General features: G+C 42.9%; 1 protein-coding gene across 6 annotated transcripts in view; it reads left to right on the top strand.

Moving 5' to 3' along the window:
* LOC140731641 (neurofibromin) overlaps positions 1-20275 on the top strand; it is a 359419-nt gene that overhangs the window by 318053 nt on the left and 21091 nt on the right. For 3 of the 6 annotated variants that reach the window (XM_073053261.1, XM_073053258.1, XM_073053259.1), the window contains 6 exons: positions 3908-4030; positions 5646-5773; positions 9221-9321; positions 9730-9872; positions 13646-13692; positions 15290-15506. In XM_073053261.1, coding sequence (XP_072909362.1) covers positions 3908-4030; positions 5646-5773; positions 9221-9321; positions 9730-9872; positions 13646-13692; positions 15290-15506 — 759 coding nt within the window. Of the gene's footprint in view, positions 1-3886; positions 4031-5645; positions 5774-9220; positions 9322-9729; positions 9873-13645; positions 13693-15289; positions 15507-20275 lie in introns of all 6 variants that reach the window. The other 3 variants (XM_073053260.1, XM_073053257.1, XM_073053256.1) reach the window with 1 other exon arrangement.

Below are 20275 nucleotides of genomic sequence, written 5' to 3'. Positions count from 1 at the left end.
ATAGCCTTCTGCACCTGCATTCCAACCTTTGTGATTCATGCACCAACACTCCCAAGTCCCTCTGCACAGTAGCATGCTGTAATGTTTACTGTTTAAATAATAATCTGCTCTTTCATTTTTCCTTCCAAAATAGATGACCTCACATTTACCAACATTATACTCCATATGCCAAACCCTTGCCCACTCACTTAACCTATCTATATCTTCCTGCAGACTCTCCCTATCTTCTGCACAATTTGCTTTTCCGCTCAATTTAGTGTCATCAGCAAACTCCTTACAGGCAGTGGCGGGTTTTGAACCCAGATCAGTGATCATAGGCACTGTAAAGCAATTGAGCTAAAAAAAATTCTACTTTGCTACCCTAGGAATTTCTCACCTCAGTCCCGAAGGCTGATGCCTTGTTTTCAGCCTCTGATTCCTGACCCAGACAGCCCAGCCTAGGGGAAACATCATTTCTGTTCTACCCTGTCGAGCCCTGTAAAAAAGAAAATTGTGTTTTTCAGTGAGATTGCCTTTTGTTCTTCCAAACATGAGGGGATAGGCTCAGCCTGCTGAACTTCTTCAGTCTCTCCTCATAGGAACATTTACCACCATCTAACGTTTCTCACTTCCCTGACTCCATCCCTCCCAACACCACTTCCTTACTGTATCAAAATACAGTAAAATATTTGGTTGTTTGGGATTACAGCCAATACACCCAGGATGTGCTGAGGGCAACATAACCACTTACGTTCCCAATTGAGGTACCTGCTCAGTGTACAAGGACAGTCAGTTCCCTCAGAATACCTAAGTAAACAACTTCACATTTTGCAACATAATATTCATTGCACTTGCCCACTCATCTAACTTGCATGTTCACATAATCCCAAAACTTCCTTTTCTCTAAAGAAGGCCGGTTTTAGTTTTACAGATTAGCTTACTTGCAGTGAAATAAGTCATTTACGTCAACAACCAACACAGTCCGAGGATCGTGCTAGGGACAGCCCACAAGTGTCACCATGCTTCTAGCCCCAACGTAGCAAGCCCACAACTTACTCACCCTATCCCATACTGCTTTGGAAAGTGGGAGGACAGCAGAGCATCCGGATGAAACCCACACGATCACGGGGAGAACGTACCAGCACCTTATAGATAGTGGAAGGAATTAAACCCTGCTTTCTGGCGCTGTACAACATTATCCTAACCACTAAGCTGCTGTGCCACCCTAGTCCCTCATCAGGTCTAGGCCAGAAATGTCGCCTGTTTATTGCTCTCCGATGATGCTTCCTGAACTCCTGAGTTCCTCCAGCATTTCCTGGGGGTTAGTCTGGATTTCCATCCAGCATCTGCAGGGTCTGTTGTGTTCACTGGACTTTCTTCGTCTCGATCATTTGGCAGACAGGCGCACATTGATGCTGCCAGACCTGCAGAGCTCCTCCAGCATTTTGTGTGTGTTTCAATGTGACTAGTAGCGGGCAGCCGTCGATCCCAGGGGATCGCGGGTCTGCGCCTCTGGTGGACTGTGTCCTCTCCAGGGCACAAGCCTGGGGGGGAGGATTTGGAGAACTGACTGTTGCCCATGCAGCGGGTCCCCCCTCTCCGTGACACTGACGTAGTCCAAGGGAAGGACAAGCTCCAACCCAGCTTGGCACCAGTGTCATCGCAGAGGTTATCAGAGTGAAATTTTAAGCAACATAAAGCTGCCTTTGGAACCCCGGCTCCAGATTTCTTCCTCGGGGTTTATTCCCGAAACCTTTCCCATGAGTGGGTATGGCTGCAAGGCAGCAGAGGTTTAAAATCAGAGTTTTCCTTCTCCTAGGTGGGCTGCTGTCCAAGGCTGACGAACTCCACCTGCCCGATGCAACTGGTTTTGAGGCACCAGTGGTCTGCCTTTGCCCCTTCTCCTGTCAGTAGCAACAGTTCCACGGGGCCTAGTAGCTAAGCCACATGTGAAGGCCAAGAGTTGGACTCGGTTGTCAGGGGCCGTTAGAGACACACAGGATTTAGAGCACTTTATAGGTAGTGGGAGCTTATCCCCACTACCACCCCTGGCTATGACAACCTTAGGAACCACAATGTTACTATGCAATTGAGAATTAACAATTAATTAGAAATTGTTTTTCTAGCTAATACAAAGTCAGAGTGTCACTAGTAAAGCCAGCATTTAATGGCCATCCCTAATTGTATTGGAATTGGTTTATTATTGTCACTAAGATACAGTGAAAAGCTTGTCTTGCAAACTGTTCATACAGATCAAACCACTCCACAGTGCATTGAGCTAGAACGAGTTAAGTCAATAACAGTGCAGAATAAAGTGTAACAACTGCAGGGAAAGTGCAGTGCAGGTAAATGATAAAGTGGAGGATCATAACGAGGTAGATGATGAAGCCAAAAGTCCATTCAGTGGTCTGATAGCAGTGGGATAGAAGCTGCCCTTGAGCCTGGTGGTATGTGCTTTCAGGGTTGTGTATTTTTTTTGCCCAATGGGAGAGAGGAGAAGAGGAAATGTCCAAGGTGTTTGGGGTGAGTACATTTATTTATCAAGATCCAAGCGTTCTTCTTACCCATACCCATGCCTTGGACAAACCCTCTTGATCAATGCTTCCCACCACTGGTGGTTCAAAGCAAGATTTTGCTTCCTGAAGCCCCTGCTGCTACTTATTACAGCACATGAACACTATTCAGTTTTGCTGCTTTTACACTTTTTTTTCTGAAAGTTTAGCTTTTCTGGGAGGTGCTCAGCTCAGAGAAATTGAAGTAAAAACAAATAGTGTGGTGAAACTGCGTGGGAGGAAATTTATGCCAAGCATCAAGAAGCATTAGATCAACTTGCTTCTCTCTCTCTCAAATTCAAGTTTAAGTTTATTGTCATTCAACCATATATATGTATAATCACCACGGAAACAACATTCCTCTGGACCATGGTACACAACACAGTACATATAACTCACACACAACACTTTTAAGTATTATTACCATAAATAAATTGACAAATATATATCCCAGAAGACTGACATTTAGCTCAAGTTAAAAAGTAAACAGTATAATTCTACTGGTGCTTCATATGTGATGAGACCTGGGAGGTGGCAGAGTGTTCAGTGGTTTCATGGCCTAGGGGAGGAAGCTGTTTCCCGTGCTAGCCGTCTGCAGCGAGCTCTATACATCGTTGGATGAACGAGCAAGTAATTAAATGAAGGAGTTTTGTCGCCGGGAGAAGGATTCAGGACAGGTGTAGGCCATTTTATAAAATCATAGCCAAACTCATGACCGTTCTCATCGCTGAATTTCTTTGGATTGAGAGATTAATTTTGCTGTGAAAACAGAACACGCAGATATATTGTGATGCCATGTAGAAGTCTGATGATGAAGGGGAGGGGTGCTGCATCATGACAAGGGTGGGGTAGGAGGACCTACATCAGGGTGAGCCATCAGCAGAAATATCAGCCAATCACACACTGCCTCCTTTGACATCTCTTCCCTTCTAATGACGCATGGAGCAGTGCTTATTGATCTTCCACTATTTCTTAGATGAGAACAGCAGTGATGACCATGGAGTATAGCTCTGGGGTTCTCCATATCTCAGTTAATGGAGGATTTTATTGCGCCTGTGAAACATGAACGTCTTTAATTTTTGCAGCATCTTTCATAGCCTCGAATTGTTGCAACAAGTTCTGCTGTTGTCTGCGTTGTCATAAAGGAAAGGCGGCCCTTAAATTGCACCCAGCTACCGCCCACGGGCTGTAACGTGATAAATGAAATGGTGGTTGCATTTGTTGATTGAGGGGTGGATATTGAGTGGGTCAGCAGGAAGTCAGTCCTGCAAAATCTTCATTTCTTTGTTTGTATTTTTATTGAGAAAGTTCTGCAACCCTGTGGCATTCCTTTTTTTGTGTTTAAAATTGAACAGGTGATGCCCGTTATCTTACAGGTACAAGGAAAAGTTTTGACCACTTAATTTCAGACAGTAAAGCGCCAAAGAGACAGGATATGGAGACGGGGATTACTACTCCACCGAAGATGAGGCGTGTGGCAGAGCACGATTTTGATATGGGTAACTAGCCAAATATTTATGATCTTTCTGGCGTTTTCACTAAACGGTAAGACATAGGAGCAAAGTAGGCCAATCGACCCATCAAGTCTGCTGTGATGTTTGATCATGCCTGATTTATTTATCCTCTCAACCCCATTCTCCTGCCTTCTCTCCATAACCTGTGACACCTTCACTAATTAAGTACATATCAACCTCTGCTGTAAACATACCCAATGACTTGGCCCGTCAAACCACACTGTGGCAATTGATTCGACATAAAGGGATGTCCTTCTATCCTGGGGCTGTGCCTCTGGTCCTAGACTCTCCCACTATTGGAAACCTCCTCTCCATGTCTGCTCCGTCTAGACCTTTCAATATTTGGTAGGCTTCAATGAGATTCCTCCATCATTCTTCTAAACTCCACCAAGTGCAAACCTAAAGCCATCATACACTCCTCATACATTAACCCTTTCATTCCTGGGATCATTCTCGTAAACCTGTACAGTCAGGAGAGGGCTGATTTCTGTTTTCTTTCAGACTTCTGCTCAAAATGTGAGATAAAGAATGATATACTTAATTGCTCTTCTGTGCAATGTACCTTCTGCCTTCCCTAGTTTTCCCCAGAAGTCTTTTGGCTCCACTAAAGGTCAGCTAACTGAGCATCAAACCTAGTCTCATTTGTAGAGGGTAAATTCACAAGGTTCATAAACCTGCAACTTGGTTGTCCAACATGTGCCTCATTTTGGCTTTTGTTCTGAAGGAGTCAGAATCAAATTTATTATCACCGTCTTGAAATTTGGTGTTTTGTTGTAGCAGCACGGTGCAATGCATAAAAATTACTGTAGGATACAATAAGAAATATAAATAAATTGTGTAAAAAGAGAGCAAAATAGTGAGGTTGTGTTTGTGGATTGTTCTGAAATCAGAGGCAAAGGGGAAAAAGCAGTTCCTAAAACGCCGAGTGTGTGTTTTCAGGCTCTTGTACCTCCTCCCTGATGGTAGAAATGAGAAGAGGACATGTCCCAGAAGGTGAGGGTCATTCAGGATTGATACTGTCTCCTTGAGGCACCACCTTTTGAAGATATCCTCGCTGGTGAGGAGACTCGTGCCCATAGTGGGGCACGTTATTATCGCCAGTCCAGTTTCATTTTACATTGTCATCTCAGGATAATTCCTGACCTTGTTCTCAATTGCAAAGTAATATCGAAACACACACAAAATGCTGGAGGAACTCAGCAGCTCAGGCAATGAAAAAATGGAAATGGAACAAATAGTCAATATTTCAGGCCAAGATTCTTCTTCAGGACTGGAAAGGAAGGGGGAAGATGCCAGAATGAAAAGGTGGGGGGTGGAGAAGGAGGATAACTAGAAGGTGTTAAGTGAAGGCAGGTGGGTGGGAAAAGTAAAGGACTGGAGAGGAAGGAATCTGACAGGAGAGGAAAGTAGACAAGGGAGAAAGGGAAGAGTAAGGACACGGTGGAAGGTGATAGGCAGGTAAGAAGAGGTAAGAGGCCAAAGTGGAAACAGAAGAAGAGGGGAGAGAGGAGAATTTTGTTTCGCCAGCAGGAGAAACCGATGTCCATGCTGTCAGGTCGGAGCAATATTATAATACCTGATTGTACTTTCCTTAACTTAGAAACACAGCGGATATCCTCACAGCAGCACTCGCACTTGCGGAAGGTCTCGGTGTCTGAATCAAATGTGCTTCTGGATGAAGAAGTCCTCACTGACCCCAAGATCCAGGCCCTGCTACTCACCGTCCTGGTAGGCATACTTAACATTTGAACGTTGTTATGATGTTCAGTCGGGTTTGTGGGTCTGACGAGTGACACAAAAAGCGCTCTCTGCGAATGAGTATATTATTCATTTATTTACAGACAGTAAAAATTCGACCAAAATTCATGTTCCCCAAGTTACAGGCAATACAAGGCTGAATATTCAGCAAATATCCATACATTCAACAAACATACTTAGTTAAGTGTGTGCAGATCATACCTTCCCAGCGGTCACATTTGAAACAAAGGAGGAAGAGAGCAAGCCCCTTCCACCTGTTATTTTATATACTCAGGGTATTTGAAACTGGACACCAGGCATCTATCCAATGGGAAAGCAGCTGCACCATCTAAACTAACCCCTCATAACGGAAGTGGCTTTCGACGATCAGAGTAAGGCTTGCCCCCCGAAGGACAGTCGGACGCTCCTTTTCTATTCTTTCTGTTCCTCATTTCATTGCTCTTTAAATTTGCTGAGTAGAATAATTTTCTTAAAAACTAGCATGGCTCATTCCAAGAATAAATTGTTCTCCTGAGGCAGTTTGAGGATAGAAAGGAAATAATTTTGGGCAAGTTATAGGTCATTAGATATTTTATACACTTGAACTCAATTATATGCCATCCTTCTGTTTGAAATGAATGTCTTGTTTGTCCGAGCGCCTGCTGCAAAGTGGTACAGGAAACAGAATCAGATTTAATATCACGATGTTGTAGAATCTGTTATTTTTGCGGCTGCAGTACAGTGCCATACATAAAAAGGAATGAATCACAATAAGAAATCTACAATATATCAAATGTTTATTCTCAAAGTACAGATATGTCACCGTATACAGTCACAATGAACATAAAAAAACACAATAGAATTAATGAAAGACTGCCCCCAACAGGGCTGACAAACAGCCAATGTGCAAAAAAAAAAATCGCTAACAAGCTGTGCAAATACAGTGAGAAGAGAGCATGTTCTGGACGGTGGGGGTTCTTTGTGATGGGTGCTGCTTTCCCTGTGACGGACTGGGCTGTATCCATGACTTTTTGCAGGATTTTCCATTCAAGGGCATCAGCAGTTCCATACCAGGCTGTGATGCAGTCAGACAACATACTCTCCACCGCACATCTATAGAAGTTTGTCAAAGTTTTAGATTAGTTTATGTGTGTGTGTGTGTATATACATGTATATGTGTGTGTGTGTGTATATATATATATGAAAATAATTAAATAAGTAGTGCAAGAAGAGAGGCAAAAGCAGTGATGGGTTGCTTCATGGGTTGCTTCATTGTTTATTCAGAAATCAGATAGTGGAACGGAAGAAGTTGTTCCTAGAATAATTGCTTATTAGTTTATAGCTAGGCTCAGTGCTTTACATCTTCTCTGTAAATGTTCGCTTTCTACAGATTATGGTGCCACTGTAGAGTAGCAGTTAGCATGGTGCTATTACAGCTCGGGGAGCTAGAGTTCGAAGTTCAGTTCTGACCCTGTCTGTAAGAAGTTTGTACGACCTTCCCATGAGCCTGTGGATAATCTCTGGGTGCTCCAGTTTCCTCCCACAATCCAAAGATTTACGGGTTAGTAGGCTAATTGGTCATTGTAAATTGTCCTGTGATTGGGGCAAGGTTAAATAAATGGGTTAGTAGGTGGTTCAGCTCATTGGGCCAGAAGGGCCTGTTCCATGCTGTTTTTCTAAACAAATTACAACTAGTGCTTGATCTATAACTTTCATAGTACATATACGATCTGGACATCTTGATTAGTGTTGCCCCAAGGTGTAGTTTGTGAGGTAACCCTGGAGTGTAGTCAACCTACTCCTCTCCTGATTTTTTTTATATAATGCACAAGTTCAATTACAGCTTTAGATCAATAAATTCCCAGGGTTGACAGTTATCACTGTCCTCTTCTGACTCCTTTTCCTCCTCATTTTCTGTAAGAGAACCCTGCGTTCCACATAACGTTATATCTTTGGATTTATACCAAAACAGTTAAGTCTGTGGGATGTAACACACACACACACACAGTGCTGTAGAAAACTCAGCAGGTTAGACAGCATTTATGGAAATAAATCAGACCGAGGCCCTTCTTCAGGGCTGGAAAAGAAGGGGGAAGAAAGCTGTCCCTTAACCAGAGTTTTGTGCAGTTTGAGTGAAGGTACCTATTTTCTTCGCTCCCAATGGAAGGCTGTCTCCTGAAAAGTCCATTTGATCCCTACATTACAGTCACTTGTAAACCTTAAATGAAGAACAATCCAAAATAAATCCCACCCTCCCATTATGTTTCTGTGCTGCTGTTGCAGTTTGCAACAGTATTCTTTCCAAGCGTTTCAGCAGCGGTCAGGGACAGAGTGGAGCAACCGATTCCTAGATTCGAGTTGTAGAACGTTGCTGCCCTAATGGAGGCATATAGGATTAATGTGGATCTGACTTGTGAGTTGTGTTATGTACAGAGCAAGGACGCCTACAGAGTAGTAGGATTAAACGTTTTTACTAAGTCACTTTAGCAATGGTACACACTGGGCAACTTACTGTCTGGGAGTTTTTGGCCTGCCTCCAATATTAGCCTTAAATTCTTCAAGGTTAGCAGGCTGTAATAATTTCCTGATTGGAAACTAGCCTGAGGAAATTGAGATCTTCAGGTCTTTAGATGAGAACATAAAAGTCATTGCTGAAATAGAACAACCTAAATTTTTGAGGAACAAATATGCTCAAAGTGCTGGAAGAATCTTCTTGGCCCAAAACCTTGACTGCTTATTGCTCTCCACAGATGTTGTCTGACCTGTTGAGCTCCTCCAGCATGTTGTGTGTGTGTGTTGCTCAAGATTTACAGCATCTGCAAAATCCCTTGTGTTTAAATTTTGAACGACTTCAGTTTTTTTATATACCAGAGTGGCAACAATGCTGGAGGCTCAGCGGAGCAGGCAGCATCTATGGAGAGGAATGAACAGTTGACTTTTCTAGCTGAGACCCTTGATTGGGACTGGAAGAGAAAGGGGCACAAACAAGAATAAGAAAGTGTTGGGGGGGAGCGGGGAGGGAGTGCAAGTTGGCAGGTGATTGGTGGACCTAGGTAATGGGAAAGGTATGTGGGGGGCTTCATAATCCAGCTGAGTTCTTTCAAATGCAGCAGTGTACATTGAGATGTATATGAGTGGATTTTGAATTAAAGTAAAATGTTTACTTTAAATCATCTTGTCAGCAGGTTCTGTTATCTAGACAGCTTGTTTTTCAAATTTAGGGATGTGAATTATCGCACGTGATAAGCTTTATTTTCAAACCTGAGAGGAGAATAAGATTGTCTAAACGAGCAGCCCTGAATTCAGTGATCTGTGTGGTGACCACTATTATCTGTAAACTTGGCGTGAAGTAGTTATCTCATGGCACTTTTCTTTATAGATCAAGAATACATGGAAATCAGTTTCAACCATCTAATGAGTTTGTGTTTTTCTCTAAAGGCTACATTGGTGAAACACACTACAGATGAGTTTGATCAGCGCATCCTGTACGAGTACTTAGCTGAAGCCAGTGTCGTCTTCCCCAAAGTGTTTCCCATTGTGTAAGTTCCTCTGTTGTTGCATAACACCAGTCTGATCTTCAGCTAGGTTCTAAATTGTAACCGTTGGAATGAGCGTTTAGTCATCTCTTTCTAAGTATGTCAAGCCCCTCATCCACAAACATGTCATTCACTAAAATGATTCAGAGAGTTGAAGTTTTTTTGAAAAGACTAATGTCTCTGTTTAGCAGAAATATCTTGTGCATCCATCAAGTCAATCATCTTTTCAGAAAAAGCAACAAGTGCTGTGTTTTAAAGTTATTTGTAGGGCAGTTTTAAGGTTATGTTTGCAGAAATAATCTAATAGATAGTGGCTTATTGCCATTTCCTAATGTGATATCGTTGTCAACTATTAAATACATTTTAGACGCTGTTAGTAGACTCATTATTGTATTTTTTTGTGCTACTTAGACACAATTTACTGGACTCCAAGATTAATACGTTGCTATCACTATGCCACGACCCCAATCTACTAAATCCCATACATGGGATTGTGCAGAGTGTGGTGTATCATGAAGAATCGCCGCCTCAGTATCAGCCAGCATATTTACAAAGTAAGTGGGCTTTACGGCTTCATTTCATTGTTTTGGAACTGAAACCTTCTCAGCGGGGGAGGGGAAGAGAGGGTGGTTTGGCAAAGTATAACATCTTGCTGAAAAATAGTCAAAGAACTTCCCCATTAATGATGTCTATATAAAGCAGGGACAAAGGCATGGAAGTCAGCATGTTGTTGATTGCTGTCTTTATGCAGCCCATCGTGTGTTGCTTCACATGATAGTAGATGTTTCCAGCATAGAATGGAAAAAGGTTTTTGTCACGTGTACATCGCAATATACAATGAAATGATTTGTTTTGCATCGACGGCCAACACAACTGTGGGGCAGCCCACAACTGTCGCCATGCTTCCTTCACTAGCATAGCATGCCCACAACTCACGACCCCTAACCCGTACGTCTGGAGTGTGGGATGAAACTGGAGCACCTGGAGAAACGCACGTGGTCACGGGGATAACGTACAAATGACAGTGGCAGTATTTGAGCTCTAATCGGTGATCATTGGTGCTGTGAGGCACTGCGCTAACCACTATGCTATCATGCTGGCCCCTGAGGTCCATTATGTCCCCTTGATTCTCCAGTAAGAATTCACGCTACCAACTGAAATTCATGAGCTTGAGTGTAACGAAACATAGATGGTGTTGGTTGGCTTGTTCGACGAAACCAGATCTGATGTCGCTTCTTCGAGAACCTAGAATCAGGCCCAGACTAGTCTACCTCGGTGTAAAACTCTTTTGAATTCTAAGGATGTTATTACAAATTGGCCATTACAGTGTTAAAGTTTCACAGCACAGAAACGGGCCCATCTGCACTGATCATCTGTTTGACGCAAAAGGCAGGATCTCCCAGTGGCCACCCATTTCAAATCAGCTTCCCATTCCCATTCCAACATGTCTGTGTCTCCTCTGCAGCCACCATGAGGCCACGTTCAGACTGGAGTAACACCTCATATTCTGTCTGGGTAGCCTCCTGATTGACAGCATGAGTATCGATTTCGCTAGCTTCTTCCCCCTCCCGCCCCCCCTCAATCTTTTTCCATTCCCTATACTGTCCTTTCCTCACCTACCTATCACCTCCCTCTGGTTCCCCACCCCTCCTTCCCTTCTTCCATGGGCCACTTCCTCTCCTACCAGGTGCCGCCTTCTTCAGGATTTAACCTCTTCCACGTATCCACCTTCCAGCTTCTCACTTCATTCCCCCACACCACCCACCCTCCCGCTCACCTGGTTTCACCTGTCACCTGCCAGCTTGTACTCCTTCCCTTCCACCACCATCTTATTCTTGCTTCTTCCTCCCATCTTTTCCAATCCTGATGAAAGGTCTCGGCCCAAAATGGTGATTGTTTGTTCCCCTCCATATTGCTTGACTCGCTGAGTTCCTCCCACAGTCCAAAAGACATATTGCTTTGTCAATTAATTGGTCATTATAAATTGTCCTGTGATTAGGAGATTGGGGGATTCTTGGGTGGTGTGGCTTGAAGAGCCTATTCTACACTGTATCTCAATTAATAAATAAATAAAATTAGTGTGCCTATCTACACTAATTCCATATAGCTGCACTAGCACCATATCATTATACACCTTTCCTCTTGAAGTGCTTGTCTTAATGCCATTTAAACATAGTAATTCTGTTGGATTCTTCCACCACATCTGGCAGCACTTTCAAGATATCAATCACTTTCTGTCTAAGAGAAAAGGTTACCCGTCAAATCCCTTTGAAACTCCTTTCTCTCGCTTTAAACCAACACTACCTTGTTTTCGTTCTTCCCCATGAAAGCCATATAGAAACCACTACAGATTCACTAAGAGCTGGCACGTGTTGTTGGCCTTGCTCCAAGTAGGAAGGAACTAGATCATTAAGATGGAGAAGATTCCATGACATTAGTTGGATCACCAGAGATCTTTGGAAGCATTGTACTGTCAGTTGAGCTATTAACAAATACATTCTTTATACAGTAACAAAGCCATGGTTCTCAGTTTTAAGACTCCTCACATAAATGCTGGATGGAACACAAAAGTCCACTGTAAACTGAATTGGATGTTATATGAGCTTTGTTGCTGAATATCCAGATGAAAATTAAAGCCAAACAAAATTCAAAAACAAGAAAAAACCTGCAGATGCTGGAAACCCAGGCAACACACACGAAATACTGGAGGAACTCTGCATGCCAGGCAGCATCTATGGAAAAAAGTACAGTCAAGGGTCTTGGCCCAAAATGTCGACTGTACTTTTTTCCTTAGACGCTGCCTGGCCTGTTGAGTTCCTCCAGCATTTTGTGTGTGTTACCAAACAAATTTGTTTCCTATGATCGGAGATTGGGGTCTAAGACCAGAGGACACAACCTCACTATAGAGGAACGTACATTTAGAATAAAGATGAGGAGGAATTTCTTAGCCAAAAGGTGGTGAATCTGGAATTCATTGCCACCACCAGCTGTGGAGGCCGTCAATGGGTATATTTGACAGACAGACAGACATATTTTATTGATCCCGAGGGAATTTGGGTTTCATTACAGTCGCACCAACCAAGAATAGTGTAGAAATATAGACATATAAAACCATAAATAATTAAATAATAATAAGTAATTAATGCCAAGTGGAAATTAGTCCAGGACCAGCCTATTGGCTCAGGGTGTCTGACACTCTGAGGGAGGAGTTATAAAGTTTGATGGCCACAGGCAGGAATGACTTCCTATGACGCTCAGTGTTGCATCTCGGTGGAATGAGTCTCTGGCTGAATGTACTCCTGTGCCTAACCAGTACATTATGGAGTGGAAGGGAGACATTGTCCAAGATGGCATGCAACTTGGACAGCATCCTCTTTTCAGACACCCCACCATCAGAGAGTCCAGTTCCACCCCCACAACATCACTGGCCTTGCAAATGAGTTTGTTGATTCTGTTGATGTCTGCTACCCTCAGCCTGCTGCCCCAGCACACAACAGCAAACATGATAGCACTGGCCACCACATACTCGTAGAACATCCTCAGCATTGTCCGGCAGATGTTAAAGGACCTCAGTCTCCTCAGGAAATAGAGACGGCTCTGACCCTTCTTGTAGACAGCTCAGTGTTCTTTGACCAGTCCAGTTTATTGTCATTTTGTATCCCCAGGTATTTGTAATCCTCCACCATGTCCACACTGACCCCTTGGATGGAAACAGGGGTCACCAGTGCCTTAGCCCAACTCAGGTCCACCACGAGCTCCTTAGTCTTTTTCACATTTAGCTGCAGATAATTCTGCTCACACCATGTGACAAAGTTTCCCACCGTAGCCCTGTACTCAGCCTCATCTCCCTTACTGATGCATCCAACTATGGCAGAGTCATCAGAAAACTTCTGAAGATGGCAAGACTCTTTGCAGTAGTTGAAGTCCGAGGTGTAGATGATGAAGAGAAAGGGAGACAGGACAGTCCCCTGTGGAGCCCCAACCTGTGGATTTAAGGCACAGGTTGATAGGTTCTTGATTAGTCAGGGCATGAAGGGTTACAGGGAGAAGGCGGGAGATTGGGGCTGAGATGGAAATGCATCAGCCATGATGAAATGGGGGAGCAGACTCGATGGGCCAAATGGCATAATTCTGCTTCTATGGTCTTATGGTCTAAAAAGTTCAATACAGAATTATTTGAGGTGCAACTGAAGTATATCCTTATAGATAATGAATCAAGAGCAACTCTAGGGGTAATGAACACTCTAATCTTGATTGGTACACTAATTAATACCAAGATTTGAATTGCTTTCTTTTTGTAATTATTTTTCTTGCCTCACTATTTCAGGTTTTGGTTTCAATGGACTTTGGAGATTCGCAGGATCTTTCTCTAAGGTGCGACTGAAACTCTTTTGAAGCATCTTTTAAATACTTTTGTTTTAGGCTTTGCAATGACTCGTCTGCATCAGTAGAAAATAGATACAGTGGACAAAGTATTATTAAGTGATAATGTTCATTACTTTTAATGAGATGGTTTTGGGTGAAACATTATTAAAGAAATATGAATTAAAAATTAATCCAATCAAAACTGTTTATAGATGACTTATTTCATGGGCTCCAGATTTTCTAGAAAACCTTGCAGTTAAGTACGTTTGAAGACATAGATATCACTTCAGCCAATTTGTACACACTGTGAAGTCGTGCAGTCGTGTGCTCCGTAGGATATATTGGCTGTGGAACAAATTTAGTTGGAACTCCACTGATTGACCTATGGGAAGAGTTGAATCAAACTTGGGTTGTATTCTTTGATTTTGGACTGTAATGTGGTGATTTAGTTCTAGTCTTCCAGGTATCACAAGGAACTGATGACATAGATAGAATGAAACCATTTCCACCTAACGTGGGATCTAGGGGATGAGAATGAGAAGTGTGGGTGATAAATGTAAAGTCAAGGGAGGAGAAGAGAAGAGGGGAAGAAGGGGTGGCATGGTAGCATAGTGGTTAGCTCAGTGCTTTACAGTACAGGCTACCTGGGTTTAATTCCCATCTCTGCCTGTAAGGAATTTGTACATTCACAGATCACCCATAATTTCAGTGAGGGATAGAAAGGACAAGGGACTGAGTAGTTTGCTTCTAAGGCCTAAACAGAGTGGACGTGGACAGGATGTTTCCAAAAATAGGAGAGTCTATGAACAGAGGGCACAGCCCCAGAATACAGGGACATCCCTTTAGAACAGAGGTAGGGGAATTTATTTAGCTCGAGGGCGGTGAATCAGATGGCGGTGGAGCCCAAATTATTGGGTATATTTAAAGTAGAGGTTGATAGGTTCTGGATTAGTAAGGGTGTCAAAGGTTACGGGAAGAGGTGGGAAAATGGAGCTGAGAAGGGTAATAAATCAGCCGTGATCAAATGGTGGAGGTGACTCAATAAGCCGAGTGGCCTAATTCCACTCCACGTCTTATGGTCTTCTGTCCCTTTCTCTAATAAATAGAACTGCACTTATGACGTAATGCTGGAGTTGTTTGGAACCTGGCTGAATTTTTTGCACGGTGGCTCCAGTTAATATGCTTCTGCAGATACAGATGGGGCAGCAAGTCCTACTTCCAAATCGTAAACCATCCATGCCTCCCCTCCCCTCCCCTGAAGCTCCCCGTGTTTCCAAACCATTGGTGCTGTTCCAGCCCGCCCAGCTGTCAGTGTTGCTGTCACAGTAACCACAAAGTGAAGAGTTTTCATGTAATTCAAGCCTTGGTGCAAAGATTATACCATACAAAAAATTTATACAGCTCGACAAATGTTTCCTCTCGTTTCTCCCGATATATAATGGAGCTGTTACTTTGAGCAAACATTGCTTCCCCTGTAGACTTAACACCTTTCATTTGTTTGAATTGTTCTGCTGAGATGTAGTTCTCTAATTTTAAATTTGACTTGGATCCTCCTCGAAGCCTTTGATTTTAACTATATTCCTCTGATGTTTATCCTGTCGCACAGCAAACCCAGATCCCGGACTACGCCGAGCTGATTGTGAAGTTTCTGGATGCATTAATCGACACGTATTTGCCAGGAATAGATGAAGAATCCACCGAGGAGTCGCTGCGCACACCGACCTCTCCCTACCCACCCCCTGTCCAAAGCCAGCTTAGCATTACTGCCAACTTAAACCTCTCGAATTCCATGACCTCACTGGCAACCACCCAGCATTCTCCTGGTGAGTGAGATTCTCTTCAAGCTTGTTTCATGTCATTTCCTGCACACAACTGTAAAGGTCAACAAAATCATTGTTACTTTGGATCCAATGCAGCACAAAAAGAAATACAATAGGATAAAGAACACAATAAATATAATTACATTAGATAGCTTATATACATAGATTGATTGTACATCTGTAAAGTGACGCTACGCACAGGAGTGTTTGTACATAAGGTGACTGACAGTAAATGATAAAGTAATGGTGGTGGGGGGAGTGGAGAGATGCATTAGTGGGTGAACGTGTGGATCAAATCTGGTGGTTCTGGTGTGAAGCTACTGATGGAAGTGGGACAAACAGCCCATGAGCAGGGTGTTTCATGTTGTTTCTGACCTTTATCTGGCACCTTTCTGTTTATAGGTGGGTGGGCTAGTGCTGGTCTTTCCATCGATGGAAATTACCTGAACTGATCCTTGCTCAACTATATTGAAAATCAATGGCAAGGATTTTCGATTCCAATACAGTCTTTAGCAGTGTCTGCTCCCTTCCTGGACACTCACAATCTAACTGGTAGAACATGAGCATAAGCAGTTTATATAATGAGGGACATACACATGGGACGTGGTCCAACTTTATTGTGGGCAGTTTTGGGCTCCTTATCTAAGGATTAGGTGGTGGGATGGAGCTATAATCAATCTGTGTATATTATCTATCTTATGTAATTATATTTATTGTGTTGTTTTATTATTGTGTTTTTTGTGCTGCATTGGATCTGGAATAATAATTATTTTGTTCTCCTTTACACTTGTATATGGTACTCCTTCCCTCCACCAGCTTGCAGGTCACCCTTGGGCAAGGTGTAGCACCTTCTTAGCCCCTGATCAGGGTCACTTGAAGCCATGGGAGCAGGTGGTGGATGGTCGTATGAGCAGCTGGTGCACATCACAAGTCCTGGTTATATGACCATTGACACCAGGAAGATAATCTCCAAAGAGTGTTGATAATGGCTGGGTTAACCTGCCTTGTAAAGACACTGCCCAGAAGAAGGCAATGGCAAACCGCTTGCGTAGAAAAATTTGCCAAGAACAATCATGGTTGTAAAACCATGATCACACATGCCATACGACAAGGCACATGATGATGATGACCTAAGGATGTACTGGCATTGGAGATAATCCAGAGGAGGTTCACAAGAAAGATCCCAAGAATGATAGATGAGGAGCGTTTACTGGCTCTGCGCCTATACTCACTGGAGTGTACAAGAATGAGGGTACTTTCAGTGGAACCTATCGAATATTAAAAGTCCTAGATAGAATGGGTGTGAAGTAGATGTTTCCAAAAGTGGAGAAGTCTAGGACTAGGGGGCACAGACTCAGAATAAAAGGATGTCCTTTTAGAACAGACATGAGGAGGAATTTCTTCAGCCAAGCATGGTGAATCTGTGGAATTCATTGCCACAGATGGCTGTGGAGGCCAAGTCATTGGGTATATTTAAAGCAGAGGTTGATAGGTGCTTGATCAGTAAGGACATTAAAGGTTACGGGGAGAAGGCAGGGAAATGTGGTTGAGAGGGAAAATAAATCAGCTGGGATCATATGGTGACACATACTCAAAGGCCAAATGGCCTAACTCTGTTGCAGAGTCTTATGGTCTTACTTAGTGAACAGAGTACAACTTAGATTGTTTTCATTTTTCTCAATTAGCTTTTGGGTGTTAATTCAAGTTGCGCACACATTTTTAAGTAATTTTTTTAGCTGTACCCAGTTGGAGGCTTAAGAAAGCAGGAAGGTTCAAGTGTAAATTTGTCAATTCTCTTCCCACTGATATCTGATAAATAGCTCTCAGAGCACAGCAGAACTATGGTGAAAAGATGCTGTTTTTAAAATCCATTAATTATAAATAGTTCGTTGGGATTACCACAGGTTTTGCATACACATTTGCTGAAACCTGTTATTTTTGTATTGCATAATTTTTAACTTGAATCTCCAGGTGGAAGGTCTAAGGGTTGTCACCCAGGTTCTGGTTATTCCAAAAGTGGCAAATTTAAGTAATTGCGGTGGAGGGAGGTCAATCCTTCCCAGTTTCACTTCTGATATTTCTTCTGAATCTGCCCTTTCTGCCTGGTTTCAATCCATGTTGTATTTGATTTGTATCCGTCACTTTATTAAGCATGGACTAAAACTTACTCTTGTTCCATTTTTCCTCCCTCATCTCCTCCAGCTGTGTGCTAATGTCATTTTGGCCAGCGTATAAACAATCCCCAACATTACCGCACGTGAGGCCTTCTGCTGGTGAAATTCTCTGGTACAGATGAAAACTATAGCGTGGGCGTTCCAAAGTTGCCTGAATTCACTATAGTTTTTAAAAATTAGAAATGTGGATGATTTAGTAGAACGTGCTGCAAAGTAGTTTATATTTGTGGTAGTGTTAAACTCTTGTAGATGGGAGCTGAGTGTCAGCAAATAGAACCTCATTATATTTAGTCTTTTCTCCCTTGTTTGTTCCAGCATCTCTTTCAGCATTGTATTAGCTTTTCAAAGTAGATTTATTATCAAGGTTCTGTCGTAGATGTCATCATACACCACACTGAGATTCATTTTCTTGCAGGCATTTACAAGGAAAAAAGAATAACAATAACAATTTTACACAAATCTACATAAGCAAAGGCTGATGCGCACCAATGTGCAAAAGAAGACAAATAGTGCAAGTAAATATTTGGCAGCACGGTAGATTAGCAGTTAGCATAATGCTTTACAGCGCCATCAATTACCAATTGGGGTTCGATTCCCGCCGCCATCTGCATTGAGATTGTGTGTTCTTCCCATGACCGCGTGGGTTTCCTCTGGGTGCTCCAGTTTCCTCCCACCTTCTGAAGACATACCAGAGTTCGGGTGTGCAAGTTGTGGGCGTGCTATGATGGCACCATAAGCATGCCGACACAATCGTCGCTCACCTGATTTGATGCAAACGACACATTTCTCTGCACTTTTTGATGTACGTGTGACAAAGCTAATCTTATAAATAAAACGGAGAGAATGAGTTGTAGGGTGTCCTTGAAAGTGAGTCTGTAGTTCGAAGAATCGGTTCAGAGTGGTGGTGAATTACGTTATCCACACTGGTTCAGGTTGTAGGGTAATAACGGTTCCTGAACCTGGTGGAGTGGGACCTAGGGCTTCTGTACCTGCTGCTCGATTGTAGCAGTGAGAAGAGAATGTGAGCTGGATGGCGGAGGTCGTTGCCGATGGATGCTGCTTTCCTGCGACAGCATTCCATGTAAATGGACTTAGTAGTTGGGAGGGCTTCACCTGTGACAGACTGGGCTGTATCCATCCCTTTCTGCCATGATGCAACGAGTTAGGATACTCTCCACTGTACAGCTAAAGAAATTTGTTGAAGTTTTTGTTAACGTGCTGAATCTATGCAAGCTTCAAGGAAAGTAAAGGTGATGTCTTTGTGATGACACTGAAGAGTTAGTCACAGGACAAATCCTCTGGTGTGATAACGCCTAGGGACTCAAAGTTACTGACCCTCTTTACCTTCGTTCCCCCAATGAGGACTGGCTCATAGACCTCCAGCTTCTTCCCCCTGTAGTCATTAATCAGTTCATTGGTTTTGCTGACGTTAAGTGAGAGGCTCTTGTTGTGATACTGCTTAACTAGATTTTCAATCTCCTGTAACCCATCTTCATTAGACACTGCCTAAATAACTATTTAAGGTATGCTTTCTTCGAACAAAGAGCTCTTTTTTCCATTCAGTCCTTGAGTAAATTATCTGGTTATGTGACACTGGGACAGGCACTCTGAGATGATTTTCACTCGGGTGCTCAAATATTGTGAAGTATGTGGTCTTGAGTGGGTGCTGGAAGCAGATTCAGCATTCTTTTGAAAAGAGATTGCATTTTGTTTGAAAGGAAGGCCGAGCACAAGAACAGGGTGAAAAGAATTGTAAGTCAGGCATCAAGAACTGGCTGACCACCATTCTACAGTGACGTGTTTTAATTTATTTATTTATTTATTTATGGGATATGGGCGTCACCGGCTAAGCCAGCATTTATTGTCCATCCTGAGAAGATGTCTTGAATGATTGAAAGCTATGAACATTTTGAAAAGAAATCAGTCCTGCTGTGAAGAGCCTTGGCCCGAAATGTAGACTCTTCATGGAGGCCGCCTGACCGACTGAGTTCCTCCAGCATTTGGTGTGTGTTGCTCTGGTTTTCCAGCATCTGCAGGATCCCTGGTGTTTAAAATATGTTTTTTTAAAAATTGTGCCTTTTCTGCCATCTAGTGGATTCTTCCAAAAGTGCAGAGATATTGTTTAATACAGTTGATTAACTTGTCAGTGTTCAGCTTCAGCAGGTGAGATGGTGTAGAGCAGGGGGTTCCCAACCTTTTTTGTGCCTTGGGCTGGATATGTCTGCACCCATAACACCCCCCCCACCCCCCGCACCTGGCAGTTGTCGGCCTGTTGCCCCTCACCCCTCCCGTGGCGCACCACCCTCACCATTCCTTTGCTCCCGCCAGATTTACAAACAAGCTCTTTGCTCCAGGTTGACAAGTACAATACTGTGCACCCCAGCTATGTATATGTGCCTAAGACTTTTGCACAGTACTGTATTATCACTATTTCATTGCAAAAATTTATAGTGAATCTTTCAATTGCCCTTTCAAGGAGTTCTTTTGAGGTAAATGTTAGTTGCGTACCAAGTCATTATGCATCCAGACAGAATGGATCTAAATGGCGTCAAGTTAGGAAAAGGGGAAGTACAACAAGATCTAGGTGTTCTTGTACAT

This window comes from Hemitrygon akajei, chromosome 8, assembly GCF_048418815.1.
Source record: "Hemitrygon akajei chromosome 8, sHemAka1.3, whole genome shotgun sequence".
Classification (NCBI taxonomy): domain Eukaryota; kingdom Metazoa; phylum Chordata; class Chondrichthyes; order Myliobatiformes; family Dasyatidae; genus Hemitrygon; species Hemitrygon akajei.
The sequence above is the reverse complement of the archived record's forward strand: the minus strand, read 5'-3'. Positions and strand labels throughout refer to the sequence as shown.